The sequence below is a fragment of the Pyxicephalus adspersus genome, chromosome 4, assembly GCF_032062135.1.
Source record: "Pyxicephalus adspersus chromosome 4, UCB_Pads_2.0, whole genome shotgun sequence".
Classification (NCBI taxonomy): Eukaryota; Metazoa; Chordata; class Amphibia; order Anura; family Pyxicephalidae; genus Pyxicephalus; species Pyxicephalus adspersus.
In genome coordinates, this window is record NC_092861.1 from 11,335,978 (window position 1) to 11,355,413 (window position 19,436).

General features: G+C 36.1%; 2 protein-coding genes across 2 annotated transcripts in view; both read left to right on the forward strand.

Annotated features, from left to right (window-relative positions):
- LOC140328069 (cytochrome P450 2K1-like) overlaps positions 1-9,038 on the forward strand; it is a 17,655-nt gene extending 8,617 nt beyond the window's left edge. The window contains exons 3-10 of the mRNA XM_072407394.1: positions 354-516; positions 1,039-1,188; positions 2,241-2,401; positions 2,852-3,028; positions 3,448-3,589; positions 3,870-4,054; positions 4,501-4,642; positions 6,545-9,038. Coding sequence (XP_072263495.1) covers positions 354-516; positions 1,039-1,188; positions 2,241-2,401; positions 2,852-3,028; positions 3,448-3,589; positions 3,870-4,054; positions 4,501-4,642; positions 6,545-6,723 — 1,299 coding nt within the window. The 3' untranslated portion in view covers positions 6,724-9,038. The remainder of the gene's footprint in view (positions 1-353; positions 517-1,038; positions 1,189-2,240; positions 2,402-2,851; positions 3,029-3,447; positions 3,590-3,869; positions 4,055-4,500; positions 4,643-6,544) is intronic.
- Positions 9,039-9,329: 291 nt separating this feature from the next.
- The window catches only part of LOC140328074 (cytochrome P450 2C5-like), a 32,411-nt gene continuing 22,304 nt past the window's right edge, over positions 9,330-19,436 (forward strand). The window contains exons 1-9 of the mRNA XM_072407401.1: positions 9,330-9,628; positions 11,552-11,744; positions 14,374-14,536; positions 15,083-15,232; positions 15,774-15,934; positions 16,671-16,847; positions 17,287-17,428; positions 17,690-17,874; positions 18,304-18,445. Of these exons, the coding sequence (XP_072263502.1) occupies positions 9,495-9,628; positions 11,552-11,744; positions 14,374-14,536; positions 15,083-15,232; positions 15,774-15,934; positions 16,671-16,847; positions 17,287-17,428; positions 17,690-17,874; positions 18,304-18,445 (1,447 nt within the window). The 5' untranslated portion in view covers positions 9,330-9,494. The remainder of the gene's footprint in view (positions 9,629-11,551; positions 11,745-14,373; positions 14,537-15,082; positions 15,233-15,773; positions 15,935-16,670; positions 16,848-17,286; positions 17,429-17,689; positions 17,875-18,303; positions 18,446-19,436) is intronic.

The window sequence follows — 19,436 nt, forward strand, 5'->3', positions numbered from 1 at the left end:
GATAATCCGATTCTGCTTGATTAATCAGGGGCTTTAACTTATATTTAAATTTTTTGTCAGAATTTATTCTTGTACAGTAATTAAAGGCTCAAAAATTAGGACACAAAAGTGACACAATTAAGTAATAGCAAGTTTTCTTTTAGAATTGTACAATCTGTGTTACTGCAAAAACAGTTCTGATTTTGCACAGACAATGTATAGTACGATGATGTTGATGGTGTTTACAAGTGGTAATATCTGAATTTTAAAAGCATTTGGTGCACAAAAAGTGGATAAATATCCTGGGTGGCTATATATTTAAGTTCTTGTGTCTGAAGTATTTTAATTTTATCTCTTATTTGTTTTCATTTAAGTTATCAAAGACATATGGTCCAGTAATAGGTGTCCAACTAGGAATGGAGAAGACAGTTTTACTCTGCGGATATGACAGTATAAAAGATGCTCTAATCAACCATGCTGATGAATTTTCAGACAGGCCAAAGACACCAGTGTTCCGTAAAACCCTAAGAGATAATGGTACCTGGCTTGAGTGTTTCATTTATTTATTGATCCAATTATTGGATGTATTGATTCCATATCTGCTCTGCTGCAGAACTGCAGGCTGCTTCCATTGGTAATCCAGATTTAGTGAACCATATTAGTTGATGTTTTTTAATGTTCAAAGCTCAAGAACAAACTCATCTAGGATTCCACTGATCCTTGGGGCTCTATCAAATACCAATGGGGGCTCTTGGGGCAGTTATTAGTGGCAGAATGATGTTATGCCTATCACTATCTACTGCTATCACTGAATACTGCTTCAGGAGCCCCTAGCAAATCTCTAAAGGAGCCCTGTTAGTCAGTGTAACCCTGATCTTTAAACTATTGGCATAACAAAAAACATTTTGGTTAATATGATTCTTTAAAACTGGATTATCAAATGGAAGCAGTTTGCTGTTCTGAAAATGAATTCCTCTCTCTGTTTAGAAAATAAAGCATTTCATACCATGTAAAAGAGAACACATGCATCATCAATAATTTCCTGTATTCTGTGTTTAGGAGTTGTTTTTGCCAGGGGAGAGAACTGGAAAGTGATGAGAAGGTTCACACTTTCTACTCTACGTGATTACGGGATGGGGAAAAAAACAATAGAAGACAGGATTGCCGAGGAAGCCGAATACTTGGTACAGGTTTTCCAATCATATGGAGGTAAGTTCATTTCAGACCAAATGTGACGGTGGTGAAAATTCTATTCTAATTCTTTGCTAATTCAAAATACTTTTAACAATTTTCAACAGTTTACCTTTAACATAGTCCTCCCCATCTGCAAACACTATCTTTTCTTTCAATCATACAATTATTTGGCAGGAGTGAAGGAAATCCGACTTAAAAGTTATACATGGCTATGGACTTACCCGTGGCACAGAATGACCTAGCACAATAGAGTTACATGCTCTTCCATACTTGGAAATATCATGTATTTCCTAATCTCTTGGCTTCGAACACACGAGGCAATCAGTATATGATAGGGATGCTAGAAAGTATTTAAATAAACCTTCTACCCTTGTGATTACCCTTTTTGCAGTTTGTAGAAAATGTCCAAATTGGCTCAGTAAGCCTCCCTTTTTTAATATTCCAGGGAAATGAAACTTAGCATGTATTGCAATTGAACCTTTTCACATCCATATACAGGGCCCCAGGGGTGGGTCCTGGATGGCAGGTATATTCCCCCTAATATATTTTCATGGTCACGGTGTGAAAGGAGTGCAGCTATTTGGTTAGATTTTTTACAGAGCCTAGATTCTAGGATAGGAGGAAAGATCCGAGTGGGACTTCCTATTCCATCCAGTATGGACCAAGTTTTTAGAATGCGAGAGGTAAGTCTGGAGAAGAGTGTATATCAGTCTGGGAGTAAGGAGTGGGGCTGAAAGCAGCAACACTATGCAGCTCCATGTTTTTGTAGGAAAGACTCCGATACTCGAACCCCATGCTACCTGTGATTACCTTCCTAGTGTAGCCGCTTTAGAGGCAGGACTTTTGAATCACTTACCCATGACATTTATTGCTAAAGTAAGCTGTTTTGTTTTGCTTTATGTTGAGACATTGGGGTTTTGATTTAAGTCTGAGACAAAATAGATGGGCATAACCAAGGTTCTACAGTGTCCTGTGTTGTGCTAATTTCCTAACTTCACAAATTTAATTTTACATTTGTGAACAGATAACTAGAGTGTTTATTTTTTCTGTCTTTGTTTAAATTCCAGGAAAGCCCTTCAATAATCAAATCATCATTAATGCTGCTGTGGCCAACATAATAGTATCCATATTACTAAGTCATAGATTTGATTATAACGACCCTCTTATACAGAAGCTCCTTAAAATAATTAATGAAAATGTAAGGCTCCTGGGTAAACCTATAGTCAGGGTAAGTTGTTTTATTATCAAGGTCAACATTTTTTGCAACAGTAGAAGTTCCTCCTAGATGTAATGAAATGTGAAAACTTGTTAGCATTGAAAATTATTCAACATTTATCTATATATTAGCTTAGTCCTGGACCTGTCATCTCTACAGGGTGGCTGCACTATGTGCTATATTTGCTAAAAATGCTGTACATACCTGCAGATTATGACAGATGCTCACCACTTACCAAGCAGTTTAGTTCAACTTTAAATGTCAAAAAAAAAATTTGTACTTTTGTTCATGTAAAAAGGTACACAAAAATATTTATTTCATTTGTATATTTACAGCAGGTGTAGGGATAGGGTATATTCTTCGTGTGTACCAGGCTGATCTCAGCTGCAGTGTTAGGTAAAAATGTTGATTATAGAGTTCAAAAACTCAAGAGTCAGAGTAGTAAATTTTTTCTTCTTTTAGCTCTACAACAGCTTTCCATTTCTGGTTGGCCTGCTGCCAGGGGGGCACAAGAAGATTGTAGAGAACTTTTCACAATTTCGAAACTTTATAATAGCAACATTTACTAAGCAGAGGGAAGAACTGGATGTAAATGATCAGAGGAACCTTATTGACACATTCCTTGCCAAGCAACAAGAGGTAAGGATTACTTTTTAGTAAGTCTGGAATGGATCTAGTACAAGATTGAAATATTGACCAAAAATTAGCAAATCAAGAAATTGATTCAAAGTCTGGAAAGCCCAGGATTTCTCATGATTGTCTATATACTACAGTCTTGGAGAACTTCAAACATTATGGCCAAGTGATTTCAGTCTGTCATTTTGAAGATATATTTTATCATATTTGCCTGAAGCGAGAGGTTAGTGAGGACTTGTTGCAAAGCTGATTGTAATAGTGTATAAATATGTTCATACCCATAATGATACAGATGCACTTTCCACAAATTTTTATTAAGGTTGACATCCTTATAAGTCCTATAGAGGAGAATTTAAAGCTGCAGAATGTCTATTATATTACATCTACATCTCAATGTACCAACATCTTTTTTGTCTACACAGGGAAAGCCAGAATCTACTTTGTATTTTCATGATGAAAATTTAATAGCCCTAGTGAGCAACTTGTTTGCTGCTGGAATGGAAACAACCTCCACCACTCTGAGATGGGGCCTTCTGCTAATGATGAAATATCCGGATATACAAAGTAAGACAAGCATTTATTTGACCAAGACACATCACAGAATCTTTCCTTGTTTAATTAGGTTTTCTGACCATTATCACCCATTGTACTTTTGAGAATTGTGATACATGTCATGTATATACAGTAACATTGTCTTTGCAAACAGAAGATAGCTAACTATTTGACATTAATGTTCACCAAATGTACTGTTCTAACAAAAGCTTAACTTAAGGGATCTAGGAAGCCTGCTAGAGGTATCTAAGCCATCAATGTATAACATTTAATGATTTAATTGATCCAACAGAGAAAGTACAAGATGAAATTGAGAGAGTCATTGGCACAGCTAAACCTAAATTAGAACACCGAAAGCAAATGCCTTACACTGATGCCGTTATTCATGAGATCCTGCGGTACGGTGATATTGCACCCGGAGGTGTTCCGCACGCAACGTCACAAGATGTCACATTCAGAGGATACCTTATTCCAAAGGTGAATCGAATTTTTGGTTGCAGAACTTTTAACAAAATATTATTAACATTTCTAGAAGGTGAATGTTTTAGGTAGAAGATATTTTGAATGTTTTTTTTTCTAAATAAGCAACTGGCAATATTAGTGCACTACCTACAGAATGTGCACAGTGCAATGTTCACTCCTGGGCATGTGCATAACTCACATCCTCAGTGGCTGTCCAGTGGTCAAAGAAAGATCATGCCATGCAGAGGCAGACTAGGAAATGATGGGCAGTGGCAGACAAATCAATAAGAGAGAATTTGTTCAGCACTAGAAAAAGCCAAATCGGGGGAAGTCTGCCATAATGTGCAATCATGCTTTTTAGCCCCATTCCAGGAAAGGATTTATTTTTATTTCTGTCCATATAAGCCAACAATATCTTTATCTGTTATGTGCTAATCAGTTTGTAACTTCCTTTCTTGTAGGGAACCACAGTCATCCCAGTGCTCTCCTCCTCACTGAGGGATAAAGCCTACTTCAAAAAACCCTACGAGTTTTACCCAGAGCATTTTCTTGATTCAGAGGGCAATTTCAAAAAGAATGATGCATTCATCCCTTTCTCTATAGGTAATATATTTAATAGGTGTCTGACGGTGACATATATATATATATCTATGTATTCTCATTAAACATTTTCTATGACATGACATGACAGAGTGTCTGCCTTTGATTATGACACCATCAGGCAATTAACCCTCTGGGGTGTCAATATTGCTTGAATATGGTCACTGTACAGATCTTGTTGACTTCTGTACTTTTAAGGTTAATTTAGGTCTTAAAATTTTTAGTTGAATGTTTAATAATATTTTTATGTGATTGAGATGTGGAGTTCTCCTACATCTACCAGGTTTACTTTAACTTTAAACTTTACCCAGCCCCATTTGAATCTGGACAGGTCATATTATGTGTGTTTAAGATTAAGAAAAGTCACATGCTTATGTATCAGGTCAGGGTTTTGAGTGCTCTTTAAATGAGCAGAAAGTAAGAGTAAGCAGAATAGGAGATGGAAGACCATTCCAGAGAGTCGGGGCATCTCTCGAAAAGTCTTGGAGCCGTGCCTCTGATGAGATTATGGGATAGGAGCTTATTAGTAGGTCATTGGAAGAGCATACTATTATTTGCCTTTAATCTCAAATACTGTTTAATAGGATTAACATCAAGGTACATGGAACGGGCATGATAAACATCTGCCTCAGGTCTACCAGTATAGGAGGGCCACCAAGAAATTTACAAATAATAGAACTCTGGTTGCACTTAAAGCATCCCAGGCATGACTGTTTAAGGTTGGAGTTTCTCACCCGCCTCTTAACATTTCGCCCCCCACCTTATGTCCCATAACTTCTCCCAAAGCTTTCGGGTATCGTGAAAATGGCCTTTTTGGCCATTTATTATACAAACATTTACATTTCTCAAATACTATAAACAACCCTAACACAACACTTTATCATAAATAACATATACATCACTAGTAAAATAACAATAATAACATGCCAGCAGTGCAACTTTAAATTCCCCCAGTTTGCAAGTCCTCAAGGACACCAACACCTTCACCTCCATTATCCAGGGACTTGCATTTATTGATATATATCCTGCTCCCATGTGCCATTCTACTGCCTCGGGAACTGTATCAACCATGCCCCAATCCCTTGTACCCCCATGTGCCACTAAAATAACCATTTTGGAGACCCCATACCTTAGATGGCTCTCCACACCATTCCATCACTTTCAATACACCCTGCCCCCGAGGACCTCAAACCGCCACACTTCACTCCCTTCAAACAAAACCCATCTTAACACTTAAATGCTAAGGTAGAGTGGGTGGGAATCCGTTTCTTTTGCTGTCCCCCCTCGATCTCACCTTTTGACCTCTTTGCGTCCTTATATCCAATCACTTCCCCCATCCATTGTTTTCTTTAGCCACCAATCCCTGGCACTTAATCCCTGCCACCTATCAACCCATTTATTGCAGCCTTGCTCGACCTTCCCCCCACCAGTCATGCTGGCCCTCCTTCCTCTCGAGCTCCTGGCCTTTCGTTAGCTATACCAAACCTTACCTTTAGGGTTCACATAATTTACAAGCAGTGCTCCCATTAATGGTGCATTAAAGCATTATTACAATTTTTATATATATATATATATATATATATATATATATATATATATATATATATATATATAAAAAAAGTATATATATTACTATATATATATTTATATTGTTTGGTTTTTTAATGATCCATTCCTTTTTTCCTGTTCTAAAAATATGTGTTCTAATAAGTCCCTATAAACTCTATATCCTTAACAGAAAAAATACACATCCGCATTACATGTGGCTACATTTCATGCTCCTTTCAGAATGTGTTTCTTTGTAGCCAACCCATTGTTTTGTCGACATCTGAGACCGGAAAAACTCTAAAACAAATAAAATGAACCATGTAGTTTATAACCTTTTTTTTTTTTCTTTCTTTTTAGGAAAAAGAAGCTGTGCTGGGGAAACATTGGCTAAGATGGAGCTGTTCATCTTCTTTACAACACTACTGCAACGCTTCACCTACAAAGCCCCTCCTGGAGTTGTCCTGGACCTCACCCCTGCACTGGGGTCCACAAATGCCCCATTGCCTTATGAAATCTGTGCAAACTCCCGGACCTAGATTGAGTCAGATCTGAATACCATAAATATTTTGTATTACCATTTCTTGTTTATAGTAATAGCATTCATCAAGAAAACCAGCAAATGTAAATCTTTAAGTAAATGCTCACTTAAAAATTAAAAGCACTTGGGACATACCCTGCAGGTCTTGTTTTTCCCCAGTGCCACCTTTACTTCAACCCCTGTTGTTACAGTTCTATAAATTAAAGTTTTTGAACAGTAATTAGAAGATTCATTGAGATATATAATTTATCAAGTTACTGTTATATTGTTTTTACTCCCTATATAGATAAAATATCATAAAATATCAAAATATCAGATAATAAACAACACAAAAAAGGATTTTTAATAAAGCTTGTTCCTATTTCACCCCTTTTTTTACCTTCAGCTTTAATTACCCACTACCTCTCCTTCTCCCCTTAGCTGTTAGCTGAGCTTCATTTACTCATTAAAAAAAAAAAAATAACTATTTTTATTAATTTTATTCATTTTTTAAATCAGTTTTTATAGTTTATCAATAAATATGTACAAGTTTTATTAAAACAAACTGTATTTTGTTTATAAATACTGTAATGTGTGGGTTTTTTAGAACCAAAAAAGTATAAAAATGACAATTTGTAGAACACAATGTATACTTGAATTTACAGTAACACAAATTAATTCATTTGTCAATGTTTTCAAGATTGCTTTCATCCAAGATTTACACATTTTTCCAATCTAGAGCCAAGGTGATTAAAATTAACACTGGAACATTTGGTACAGGTAGTTCTCAGGTTGCATACGCGATAGGGACTGTGGGTTTGTTGTTAAGTTGAATTTGTATATAAGTTGGAACAGGTACAATATTTTAATAAATGCATTTAGGACAGATGTCCCAACATAATATTAGGCAGCGTGGTGTCAGTTACTGTACTACTGTAACTGCCTTCAGCAATCTTCCAAGCCACCAGCTTGATTCTTCTTACCACTTGACATGTCTGCAGAGATTTTTCCTGCGGACGTCCATGAGAATTGACTATGCAGACAAAAAGAATACTGACCCCCAAACCCCCCCAAATTTGTATGAAGATCAACTATGCAGGAGTAGCCAGAAAAAAATATTTCAGAAATAGGCCAATATGTGCAAAATTTTGGCTTTCTGTGAAATCTTATCCACAAGAATCAGGCTGTATATAGTCACTGCACGAAAATAGAACCTCAAGCCAACCAAACAACTGCTGTGTGTTTTTATTATTATATTACTTCATTGTAATATAAATTATTGAACAATTTAATAATCATTCATTGTAGACTAAAACACCAACACACCTAAGGCTGCGTACACACGTGCAATAATTGATGTTGGAAAGGATCTCTCACAATACTTTTCAACGACGAACGACTGCACGATGCATGAATAAGCACTGTACATACAGCACCGTTCTGCTTCATCAAGAGGAGAGGGCGAATGATGTGTCATTGAATGAATCATGTGGAAATGGTTCAGTCTGACAGTATTATATTCAAAGACTGACCCTGTATGGCTTTCCATATATCTGAAAAATGAAAATGACAGACCTATAAAAGTGGACAAGTGTGCAAAGCTTTCATCCCTCCTTTAAATAAGATACACTTATATTTAATTCTGGAGAGCCCTCAATTCCTCGACAATCTGATTCTATTTGGTCCTGAACCATCCTTGATGCCGTTTTCGTTCCAGTGCAGAGAAACCATTGGGCGCCACCATCTTTGTCCATCTTTTTCGTGGTTCTTCTTATGTTACCTGGTCTGGCACTAGGTTCAAGGTCAGGTGAGATCAGGTGACTTTTTCTCCTGTAAATCTAAAAAAAACTGTGAATGCGGCACCTTATTTTACATTGCAGGGAAAGCCCCTCATGTGCATGCCAATATCAGGCATGTGTAAAAAGAACAATCCTTCCCATATATGTGACCCAAGAGGCTCTGGGTTTCCCATTCAGACTTTACAGCTGTGACGGTAAAGAGGGAAGGGGTTTTCCCCTTCTAAATAAAAAAAAAGATGTCTTTTCATTATATAAAAGGGTTATTCGTTTTTAAAATGTTAGTACTAAAATTGTCATGATAGGTCCACTTTAGGTAGCTTTGTTAGAGCATATAATTCTTTTCTTTATGGAGATGTTAGGCAGAAGTCTTAAAGCCAAACTGGGACCTAAAACTTATTACGAAAATGTTTATATTTATGTTTGCTATGGTGCATAAAATAAATCAGTTTTTGCTTTAGTTAACCTAACATTATGTTTGGCTGTATAGTTTACTATGCACTTCCACCTTACTTTTACAATAAATTGTCAAACCAGATATTTGATTGGCTACTTGTTCTTTTTACCAGTGACTATCTGTATCCTATCAGGATCCATGCTTAACATCTATAAATAGCTGAAGGATGCTTTGGTCTGCAAATTTGATTAAAGCTTTCTGAAAGTTCAAATGCTCCTGTACTTGCTACATCTCTTTTACACAAGGTATATTTGAAACTTGCTGCACCTTAGGCAACACCTGCTGGCTAAGTATAAAAGCTGAACTATATTCTTTCCTACAAATTAGGATTAGAAAGATCATACCCATGCAGCATAAACCCCAACTCAATAAAAAAAAAAACTCAAACTGGAGATCTCAATCACCTTTTACCTGTTACTATCTGACAATGGACAGTTCAATTTACTTTTGTTGACTATGCAGAGTTCTATGTAGTTGAGTTGATTATGCACAGTTTAGTCCAGTTCAGTTCTCATTTGTTATTTATTGGGCGGAGTGATGCCTGTATTCAAGGTCATTATCTGCACAAGGTTTAAATATTCCTGCGGACAGCAAATGCTAGTGAATCATTGCAGGAAAAGGGAGAGGAACAATCAATTCAGAAGACAGAATATCATTTTCAGTAACATACAGTAAGTTTTAGTATAATCTACAAATTGCATATTGTTCTGATGTGATGTGTACATGGTTTTATTGTGTATTTTATGTTAAAACCCTAAACCCTTCAACATGACCCATTCCAGTGGGAACAAATCATTCTACTGATCATCACTCTGCCTTTTTAATTATAAACTATGAGATTTCTTAGATAGACAGAGGGATATTCAGGAAGAAAATGATTTGTACCTACTGGAGCTGGTTACTTTGGAGGGTAGAGGGTATTAGAGACCTAATTTCATTTATTCTTTAAAGGTTTTTACCTTTGACAAATAAACTAGGCATACAATGTTAAATAATCATCAGGTACAATTTTACATTTACCAAAATTTCCAAAGTAATGAGCAACTGATGCAAACTTTTGACTATGCTAGCAAAATATAAGCGTATATAAGTGTAGTGAATTTCAGCATGACCTAAAATTTGTGGAACTTATAATTGAACTCTTCCTGTGCATAATTTCTCATCTGGTGTGCATTTTATATTGCCAAAGTATATGTAAAAACTATTTTCAAGCAACATTTATGTTCCTGCATGATTGCTGTACCTTTTCCATTTCTATCTTATCCAAAAATATAGTACATCCCTGATCTTCAACAACTTGGCTCCAATTAGAGTGTAGTAAATTATTTGATTCAGTCCTGACTGTTATGCTTACATAGTGATAGGTGGCATGGGACAACTAAGAGGAAATCAGAGCCTGTGTATGTTGCAAATCAAATCAAATTTGAATGCCTCATGTGAAAATGCAAAGAGAAAATGGAAGAGACTCTATTGCCAAAACAATTCAGTAACAAGGTTCATTTTTTTTTAATTTGTTTTTTCATTTTATACCTGTGGCAGGATCTTCTTCTGTAGGAAAACATTCAGACTGTAGTACCATGGTGCATTAACAAATATGTCTGGCATTATGCCACAATGTCACCAAAAACATGATTATAGCATATACTTCAATATAAACTCATCCAAATAGGTACATATTTTCTAGAGAATACAGGAAATTGTTTTGATTTGAGTATAAACCTAGGACAAAAGATTGAGCACTGCTAAAATGCAAACAGTATTCAATAGTAATGCCAATACAATTATTGTAAGAAAATTTCCGTGTGTTATTTTTAAAACTTTTTTTGGTTTGACCCTAGTATAAACCAAGATTCTTTTTCTAATGGCATTTTGATTAAAAACAAATGTTGTTTACAGTATTTTCTTTCCAATTAGTACACCACAAACCCTGTCCTGCAGGGCAGATACCTATATTTTAGGCCTCTGGATGTATATGTCTAGCACTTTTAGATTGGTTTTTGCATTGTATAGGAGAAAGTTTGTTGGAAAATCTTTGCACATTGGACCTGTTTTATTAAAGGTCTCCAAGACTGGAGAAGATAGACGATCAAGGGAAAATCTGAATGATCCAGCAAACCTTTAATGGATCTGGTCCAGGTGTGAAAACATTTGCCAACTAATAACAAATGATTTTAAGAAATCCTTTAGGATCGCTGGATCACCCAGGTTCCCACATGATAGTTAATTTTCCCCAGTCTTGGTGAGCTTTATTAAATCAGATCCATTGTGTTTCATGGTTACTGTGTTGTCTTTTATTGCTATACATCGTCATAGATGGACTTCTTGTTTTGTTACAAGCAACAATTACCATGGTTCAAAATGTTTTGGTTCTCCATGCAAGTGACTCTGTTACCAGGTAAAGGGCAGGTTTGCAGCTGTTTATTAGATAATTGAATATGTCTTGTGTAGGACAAACATACAATAAACCTATTTCAAGATAACAGATCAAACACATCACAGTCACAGATGGAATAAATGGTGTGCAATTCCAGGAAGAACTTAATCTTTGTTTTCTTTCTAAATTACCCACAATGCCTTTGTTCTTTCCCCTGTAGATATTCCAGGACAATGTTTGCCATTGACCCTGTGACAATTCTTCTTTCTGTTGTTGTGATCCTCTTCTTGGCCCAAGTATACAATGGCAATAAGCAAAAATACAAGAATTTCCCACCTGGACCCAAACCACTGCCAATTATTGGAAATATTCTTAGTATTGACATGAATAAACCTCATAGGACATTTATAGAGGTAAGAGATTGCTTGTTCTACAAGACATGATTTGAACACCAGTATAATAGGTTGGACAATTATTTAAATAGTTTTCACATGGCAAAATGTACATTGGTGTTTTTTCCACAATTGGAAAGAATAGCTTTGAGAGGACCAGTGACATTTTTTTTTCATTGTGCATGTTCCTATAGGTCCCCTGTCTCATGTTTGGGGGTCTTGGAATTAACTGAAAAAGTTGGCAGGGTTTTTAGAATCATGTTTTTTTTTACTATACTGTGATTTACAGAAAAGAATGCATGCTTTTTACCTTTTCACATGGGTCATTTTCCCATAGGTCCTCCTGACACACCCTCACCTCTAATATTTTAGTGGCAATACTTTATTTAGGTGCTGTGAAATTAACTCACAGAGTTGGCCTCAGTTGATCTTTGCTCGGTAGGCCATTTTTTATGTGAAGTGTCAGTGGTTAGGGTATGAAACTTTACATTTGGCTGAAATTATTGTGGATGAATATGGAACCATCACTCTTTACAAACATTTTTGAAATCAAGTCTTTCTGATCTCTATCAAGCCTTTTTTTGTATATGTGTAGTGTTATTTTTAAAATAAAAATGTCACAATCGTCATAGACAGTTCACATCTAAGCTAGATTAATTGATAAATACAGGATTTATCATGACAATACATGATAAAGTTTCTTGATAAATACATGACCATCATAATCAGAAGAAACAGCAAATCAGAGAAACAATCAGAACTAAATTTTAGGTGGGTAATTATACAGTATCCAGTACACTACAAAAAAACTGCACTGGCAATATCCAGGTAAGGAAACATTGATACAGACAATAGTAGGAAGGCAGAATGTTTTTGTACATACGTGTTATATGTAAAATGAATGTTGTATTGTGTGTCCAGCAGGAAGTGTCACTTACTGTCATCAGCATGCTCAGACAGCTGGGAGCCACCCCTGGATTTCCTTACACCATTGTCTATAACCATAAATGTACTTATAACTACATAAATGTATTTGTTATAGAGGATTTAAAGAGAGAAGCTTGGGGAGGGGGAAAAAAAATCTGTTTGCTTCATGATGATTAGATCTTAGATAATGTCTGTCATCACTCTCTTTTGCATTAAATGATTCCACTTCTCCAATACTGCACTACAAACCAGTGATGAAAGATGTCTTACTTACAAGTTTTCCCACTTTTAAGGGGTTTCTCACTGTTTTTCAAAAAGGTGATTAGGTGCATCTTAAGTATTAATTTATGGCACCATATTTGCATGATTTGGAACAAATAGCTTAACCAATAACTAGAGCATCAGCCCTTATATGTGTAGTATGTGGGAATATATTTTTATCAAGCCTTTGGCACAACTTTTGGACAAACCTGAAAGATCCACCAAAAAGCTCTTGAAGGGGGTCAGGAAGCCTATGGGGTTTACCTATAAAAAGTATCTAGGTCTTATAGCAAGGTGGAAGGCTCTTGGAGACATTGGGCCTGATTTATTAAAGCTTTCCAGGGCTGCTGAGTATACTCTTTCATCAGTAAAGCTAGGTGATTCAGCAAACCTGGAACGGATTTCTTAAAAGTCATTTGCTATTTGTTAGCAAATGTTTTCAATCCTGGACCAGATCCATTCTAGGTTTGCTGGGTCACCCAGCTTCACTGATGAATGTGTATTCTCTCCAGCATTGGAGAGGTTTAATAAATCAGGGCCATTGCCCTAACCAAAAATTATGTACGGTTTAGAGAAGAGGGCCTTGGAGGGGACCAGCTAGGACTTAACAAAGACGAAAAACCTACAATAGAGATGGGTATGGAGATATTTTAATTATATTTTTATAAATAGGAGGTTCAAAAAAATGACAGAAATATCTTGTTCCAACATTTCATCTAGGTAAAACTTCCTCTGCATAACTGTACTGATTGTGCTACTGTAAAAGAATCCATGCAAATTGTACTGCACATTTTGGAGGGTTCAAAAGAGCAACATAAATAGCTTTTTGAATCTGAGTTGAAGGTTCAAAACGATGACAGACGTTTCCTGTTCCGACACTTCCCCTAAATAAGACTTTTCATGTACAACTGTGCAAACTTTGTTATTCCCAAATTAGGATCATGTAAATTTAAATAAAATGTCAGCAGTAAGGCTTAGAAACTGAGCATATGCACAATGAATTGCAATATTTTGAGGAGTCTGGGACAAGAATAGAAAATTCTTTTAATAACATATCACTTGAATGAAATTCCTGTGTACAACTGTACAAACCCTGTTACTGCTAAATGCAGATTGGTATAATTGTTCAATAATTATGAAATATAGCTTTAGCCTCAACAGGTATGTCCTTTTTATTATTTTGCAATACAGGTGACACAATTAAGTAATAGCAGTTTTCTTTTAAAATTGTACGATCTGTGTTACTGCAAAAACAGTTCTGATTTTTGCACAGGGTATGTAAAGTAGGACGATGTTGCTGCTGTTTACAAATGATAATATCTGAATTTTTGAAAGCATTTGGTGCACAAAAAGTTGATATTTATCCTTGGTGACTATTGAAGAATAGATTTACATTCTTGTGTCTGAAGTTCATCTTAAGGTATCACTTTTTAATTTTATCTCTCATTTCTTTTTCTTTTAGTTATCCAAGACATATGGTCCAGTAATAGGTGTCCAACTAGGAATGGAGAAGACAGTTTTACTCTGCGGCTATGACAGTATAAAGGATGCTCTAATCAACCATGCTGATGAATTTTCAGACAGACCAAAGACACCAGTGTTCAGTAAAATCCTAAGAGATAATGGTACCTGGCTTGAGTGGTTCATTTATTTATTGATCCAATTATTGGATGAATTGATTCCATATCTGCTCTGCTGCAGAACTGCAGGCTGCTTCCATTGGTAATCCAGATTTAGTGAACCATATTAGTTGATGTTTTTTAATGTTCAAAGCTCAAGAACAAACTCATCCAGAATTCCACTGATGCTTGGGTCTCCTTCAAATACCAATAGGGGCTCTTGGGGCCGTGAATAGAGGCAGAATGATGTTATGCCTAATAGAACACAGTCCTGGCACCAATACGCATGACGTCAACTATCACTGATTACTGCTTCAGGAGCAACTAGCAAATCTCAAAAGGACCCCTGTTAGTTAGTGTAACCCTGATCTTTAAACTATTGGCATAACAAAAAACATATTGGTTAATATGGTTATTTAAAACTGGATTATCAATGGAAGCAATTTGCTGTTTTGAAAAAGAATTTCTCTCTCTGTATAGAAAATAAAGCATTTCATACCATGTAAAAGAGAACACATGCCGCATCATTAATTTCCTGTATTCTGTGTTTAGGAGTTGTTTTTTCCAGTGGAGAGAACTGGAAGGTGATGAAAAGGTTCACACTTTCTACTCTACGTGATTACGGGATGGGGAAAAAAACAATAGAAGACAAGATCACCGAGGAAGCCGATTGCTTGGTACAGGTTTTCCAATCATATGGAGGTAAGTTCATTTCAGACCAAATGTGATGGTGGTGAAAATTCTCTAACTTCAATAACTTCTAACTCTTTGCTAATTCAAAATACTTTTAACAAGTCTCAACAATTTACCATTACATAGTCCTCCGCATCACCAAACACTATCTTTTCTTTCAGTCATACAACAATTATTTGCAAGTATAAAGGAAAATGTGTATCAATCTGGGAGTAAGGAGTGGCACTGAAAGCAGCACCCCTAGGCAGCTCCATGTTTTTGGAGGAAAGACTCTGATACTTGAACCCCATGCTACCTATGATTACCAGATGCCTTCCTCGAATAGCTACTTTGGCAGCAAGACTTTTGAATCACTTACCTATGATACTTATTGATAAAGTGATCTCTTTTGTTTTAAGTTAAGATATTAGGGTTTTAATTTATGTTTGAGCAAAAATAGATGGACATAACCAAAGATCTACAGTCTCCTGTGTTGTGCTAATTTCCTAACTTCACAAATTTAGTCAACAAATAACTAGACTGTTAATTTTTTTCTTTGTTTAAATTCCAGGAAAGCCCTTCAACAATCATACCATTATTAATGCAGCTGTGGCCAACATAATAGTATGCATATTACTAAATCATAGATTTGAGTACGAGGACCCTCTTATACAGAAACTCATGAATATAATTAATGAAAATGTAAGGCTTCTGGGTACACCTATGGTCAGGGTAAGTTGTTTTATTATCAAGATCTACATTAGTGTGTGGTAGTGTAAATAATTTTCTGACACAGTAGAAGTTCCTCCTTATTGAAAAGTGAAAACGTTTTGGCATTGTAAATATATTCAACATTTATCAATAAAATAGCTTAAAACTTAAAAAACAAAATATCACTAGGAGGAAGAGCCAATTGAGAAAAGAGACATGCATTGAAAAAAAAAACTGGCACCAGGTGACTTTTTTTGTTTTAGCTCTACATTAAAACACACATAGTATAGTATAGAGTTCCTGCACCATGTGGGACAATGCTGTACAACAGAGGCAACTGTTCCAAACAATCACCATTCAAGGATCTACAACCTCTCGGAAGTCCTCCGTGGAGCCAGCAGCAGGGATGACGCCTTCCAACGACACAGCAATGTCCTGGACCTGTCATCTCTACAGGGTGGCTGCACTAGGTGCAATATTTGCCTAATATGCTGTACATAAATGCTGATTATGACAGAAGCTCACCACTTTCCAAGGAGTTTAGTTCAACTTTAAATGTCAAGAAAAAGTTCTGTTCATGTAAAAGGTACACAAAGATATTTATTTCCTTTGTATATTTAGAGCAGGTGTAGGGATAGTGTATTTTCCTCTTGTGTACCAGGCTGATCTCTGGCTGATGCTGCTTTGGTGGGTAAAAATGTTGTTTATAGAGTTCAAAAACTCAAAAATCAGAGCATTACATATTTCCTTCTTTTAGCTCTACAACAGCTTTCCATTTCTGGTTGGCCTGCTGCCAGGAGGACACAAGAAGATTGTGGAGAACATTTCAGAATTTCGAAACTTTATAATAGCAACATTTACTAAGCAGAAGAAAGAACTGGATGTAAATGATCAGAGGAATCTTATTGACACATTCCTGGCCAAGCAACAAGAGGTAAGGATTACTTTTTAGCAAGCCTGGAATGGATCTAGTACAGGATTAAATTATTTGCAAAACATTAGAAAGTCAATTGTAAGAAATCCATTTAAATTTTGCTGAATAGCCCAGGATTTCTCATGATAGTCTATATACTCCAGTCTTGGAGAACTTAAAAAGTTGGGGTCAATCAGAGAAAAGCTGTGATTTCAGTCTGTCATTTTGAAGATATATTTCATCATAATGGCTGGAGCCAGAGAGGTTATGAGGACTTGTTGCAAAGCTGATTTTAATAGTATATAAATATGTTCATACCCATAATGATACAGATGCAATTTCCACAAATGTTTATTAAGTTTGACATCCTTGTCAGTCCTGCCTAGAGAGGAGAAGCTGCAGAATGTCTATTATTTTACATCCAAATCTAAATGTCCCAACATCTATTTTGTCTACACAGGGAAAGCCAGAATCTACTTTGTATTTTCATGATGAAAATTTAACAGCCCTAGTGAGCAACTTGTTTGGTGCTGGAATGGAAACAACCTCCACCACTCTTAGATGGGGCCTTCTGCTAATGATGAAATATCCTGATATACAAAGTAAGACAAGCATTTTTTTTGACCAAGACACATCACAGAATCTTTCCTTGTTTAATCAGGTTTTCTTTTTTTTTTTTTTTTTGTACTCTTGAGATTTGTGATATATGTTAGCTATATACAGTAACATTGTCTTTAGAAAACAGAAAGTGTCTGACTATTTGTCAGATGTTCACCAAGCTTATAGTTAGAAGATCTAGGAAGCCTGCTAGAGGTATCTAAGCCATCAATGTATAACATTTAATGATTTAATTGATCCAACAGAGAAAGTACAAGATGAAATTAAGAGAGTCATTGGCACAGCTCAACCTAAATTAGAACACCGAAACCAAATGCCTTACACTGATGCCGTTATCCATGAGATCCTGCGGTATGGTGATATTGCACCCGGAAGTGTTCCGCACGCAACGTCACAAGATGTCACATTCAGAGGATACCTTATTCCAAAGGTGAATCGAATTTCTTGTTGCAGAACAAAATATTATTAACATTTCTAGAAGGTGAATGTTTTAGGTAGAAGAGATTTTGAATGTTTTTTCTAAATAAGCAATAATAGTGCACTACCTACAGAATGTGCACAGTGCAATGTTCACTCCTGGGGATATGCAGAACTCACATCCTCAGTGGCTGTCCAGTGGTCAAAGAAAGATCATGCCATGCAGAGGCAGACTAGGAAATGATGGGCAGTGGCAGACAAATCAATAAGAGAGAATTTGGTCAGCACTAGAAGGTCCCATATTGGGGGAAGTCTGCCATAATGTTCGATTGTGCTTTTTAGGCCCCATTCCAGGAAAGGATTTATTTTATTTATGTCTGTATAAGCCAACAATATCTTTATCTGTTATGTGCTAATCAGTTTGTAACTTCCTTTCTTGCAGGGAACCACAGTCATCCCAGTGCTCTCCTCCTCACTGAGGGATAAAGCCTACTTCAAAAAACCCTACGAGTTTTACCCAGAGCATTTTCTTGATTCAGAGGGCAATTTCAAAAAGAATGATGGATTCATCCCTTTCTCTATAGGTAATATTTTTAATAAGTGTCTGGCGGTGACATATATATCTATGTATTCTCATTAAGCATTTTCTATGACATGTGGAGAGTATGTAAACTCAGTAAGGCAATTGGCTCTCATTGATTATTACAGAGTGTCTGCCTTTGATTATGACACCATCGGACAACTAAACCTCCAGGGTGTCAATATTGCTTGAATGTGGTCACTGTACAGCTCTTGTTGACTTCTGTACTTTTAAGGTTAATTTAAGTCTTTAATATTTTTAGTTGAACGTTTTATAATATTTTATGTGATAGAGATCTAGAGTTATCATACACCTAGCAGGTTTACTTTAACTTTAAACTTTACCCAGCACCATTTGAATCTGGACAGGTCATAAGATGTGTGTTTAGGATTAATGGAGAACCCACATGCTTGTGTATCAGGTCTAGCCAAACATATAAGAAAATGTCATATCCATTTTTTAGTCCATGCAGGTCAATGGAAAATGGTTGCCCTAACTCTATATTTTCCCAGCAATAATTATTCTACTTTTCTGGAAAACAAAATAAAATATTAATATTATTATTGTTAATAATATTATTATTAATAAACTGTATTATTATATGCTGATAAATTACGCAGCACTTTTTAATAAATAGAGGTTGCAAATGAAAGACAATGACACAGGAGGATGAGAGAGCTTAGAAGAGCTTACAGGTTATCCCACTATGAATTGATGATTCCCATGGCTGCACTGAACGTGAGCACAGCGTTTGGACTCCTGACTGTGTGGGATTTCTAAGCACTAGACAGCAAATAAGGAAAAGTGTCCCCATTCACCTCAAGTTCTGATTGGCTGAGAAATGAAGAGGGGAAGACTCTGCCCAGAAGAGCTTACAATCTAAGAGGAGGGGGAAGTGGCACACAATGAAAGTGGGAATATGGAATGGTGAGAAGTAGTGAGGGTTTTAAGAGACAGAAGAAAATGAGTAGGCAAGTTTGAAAAGATGGGTTTTG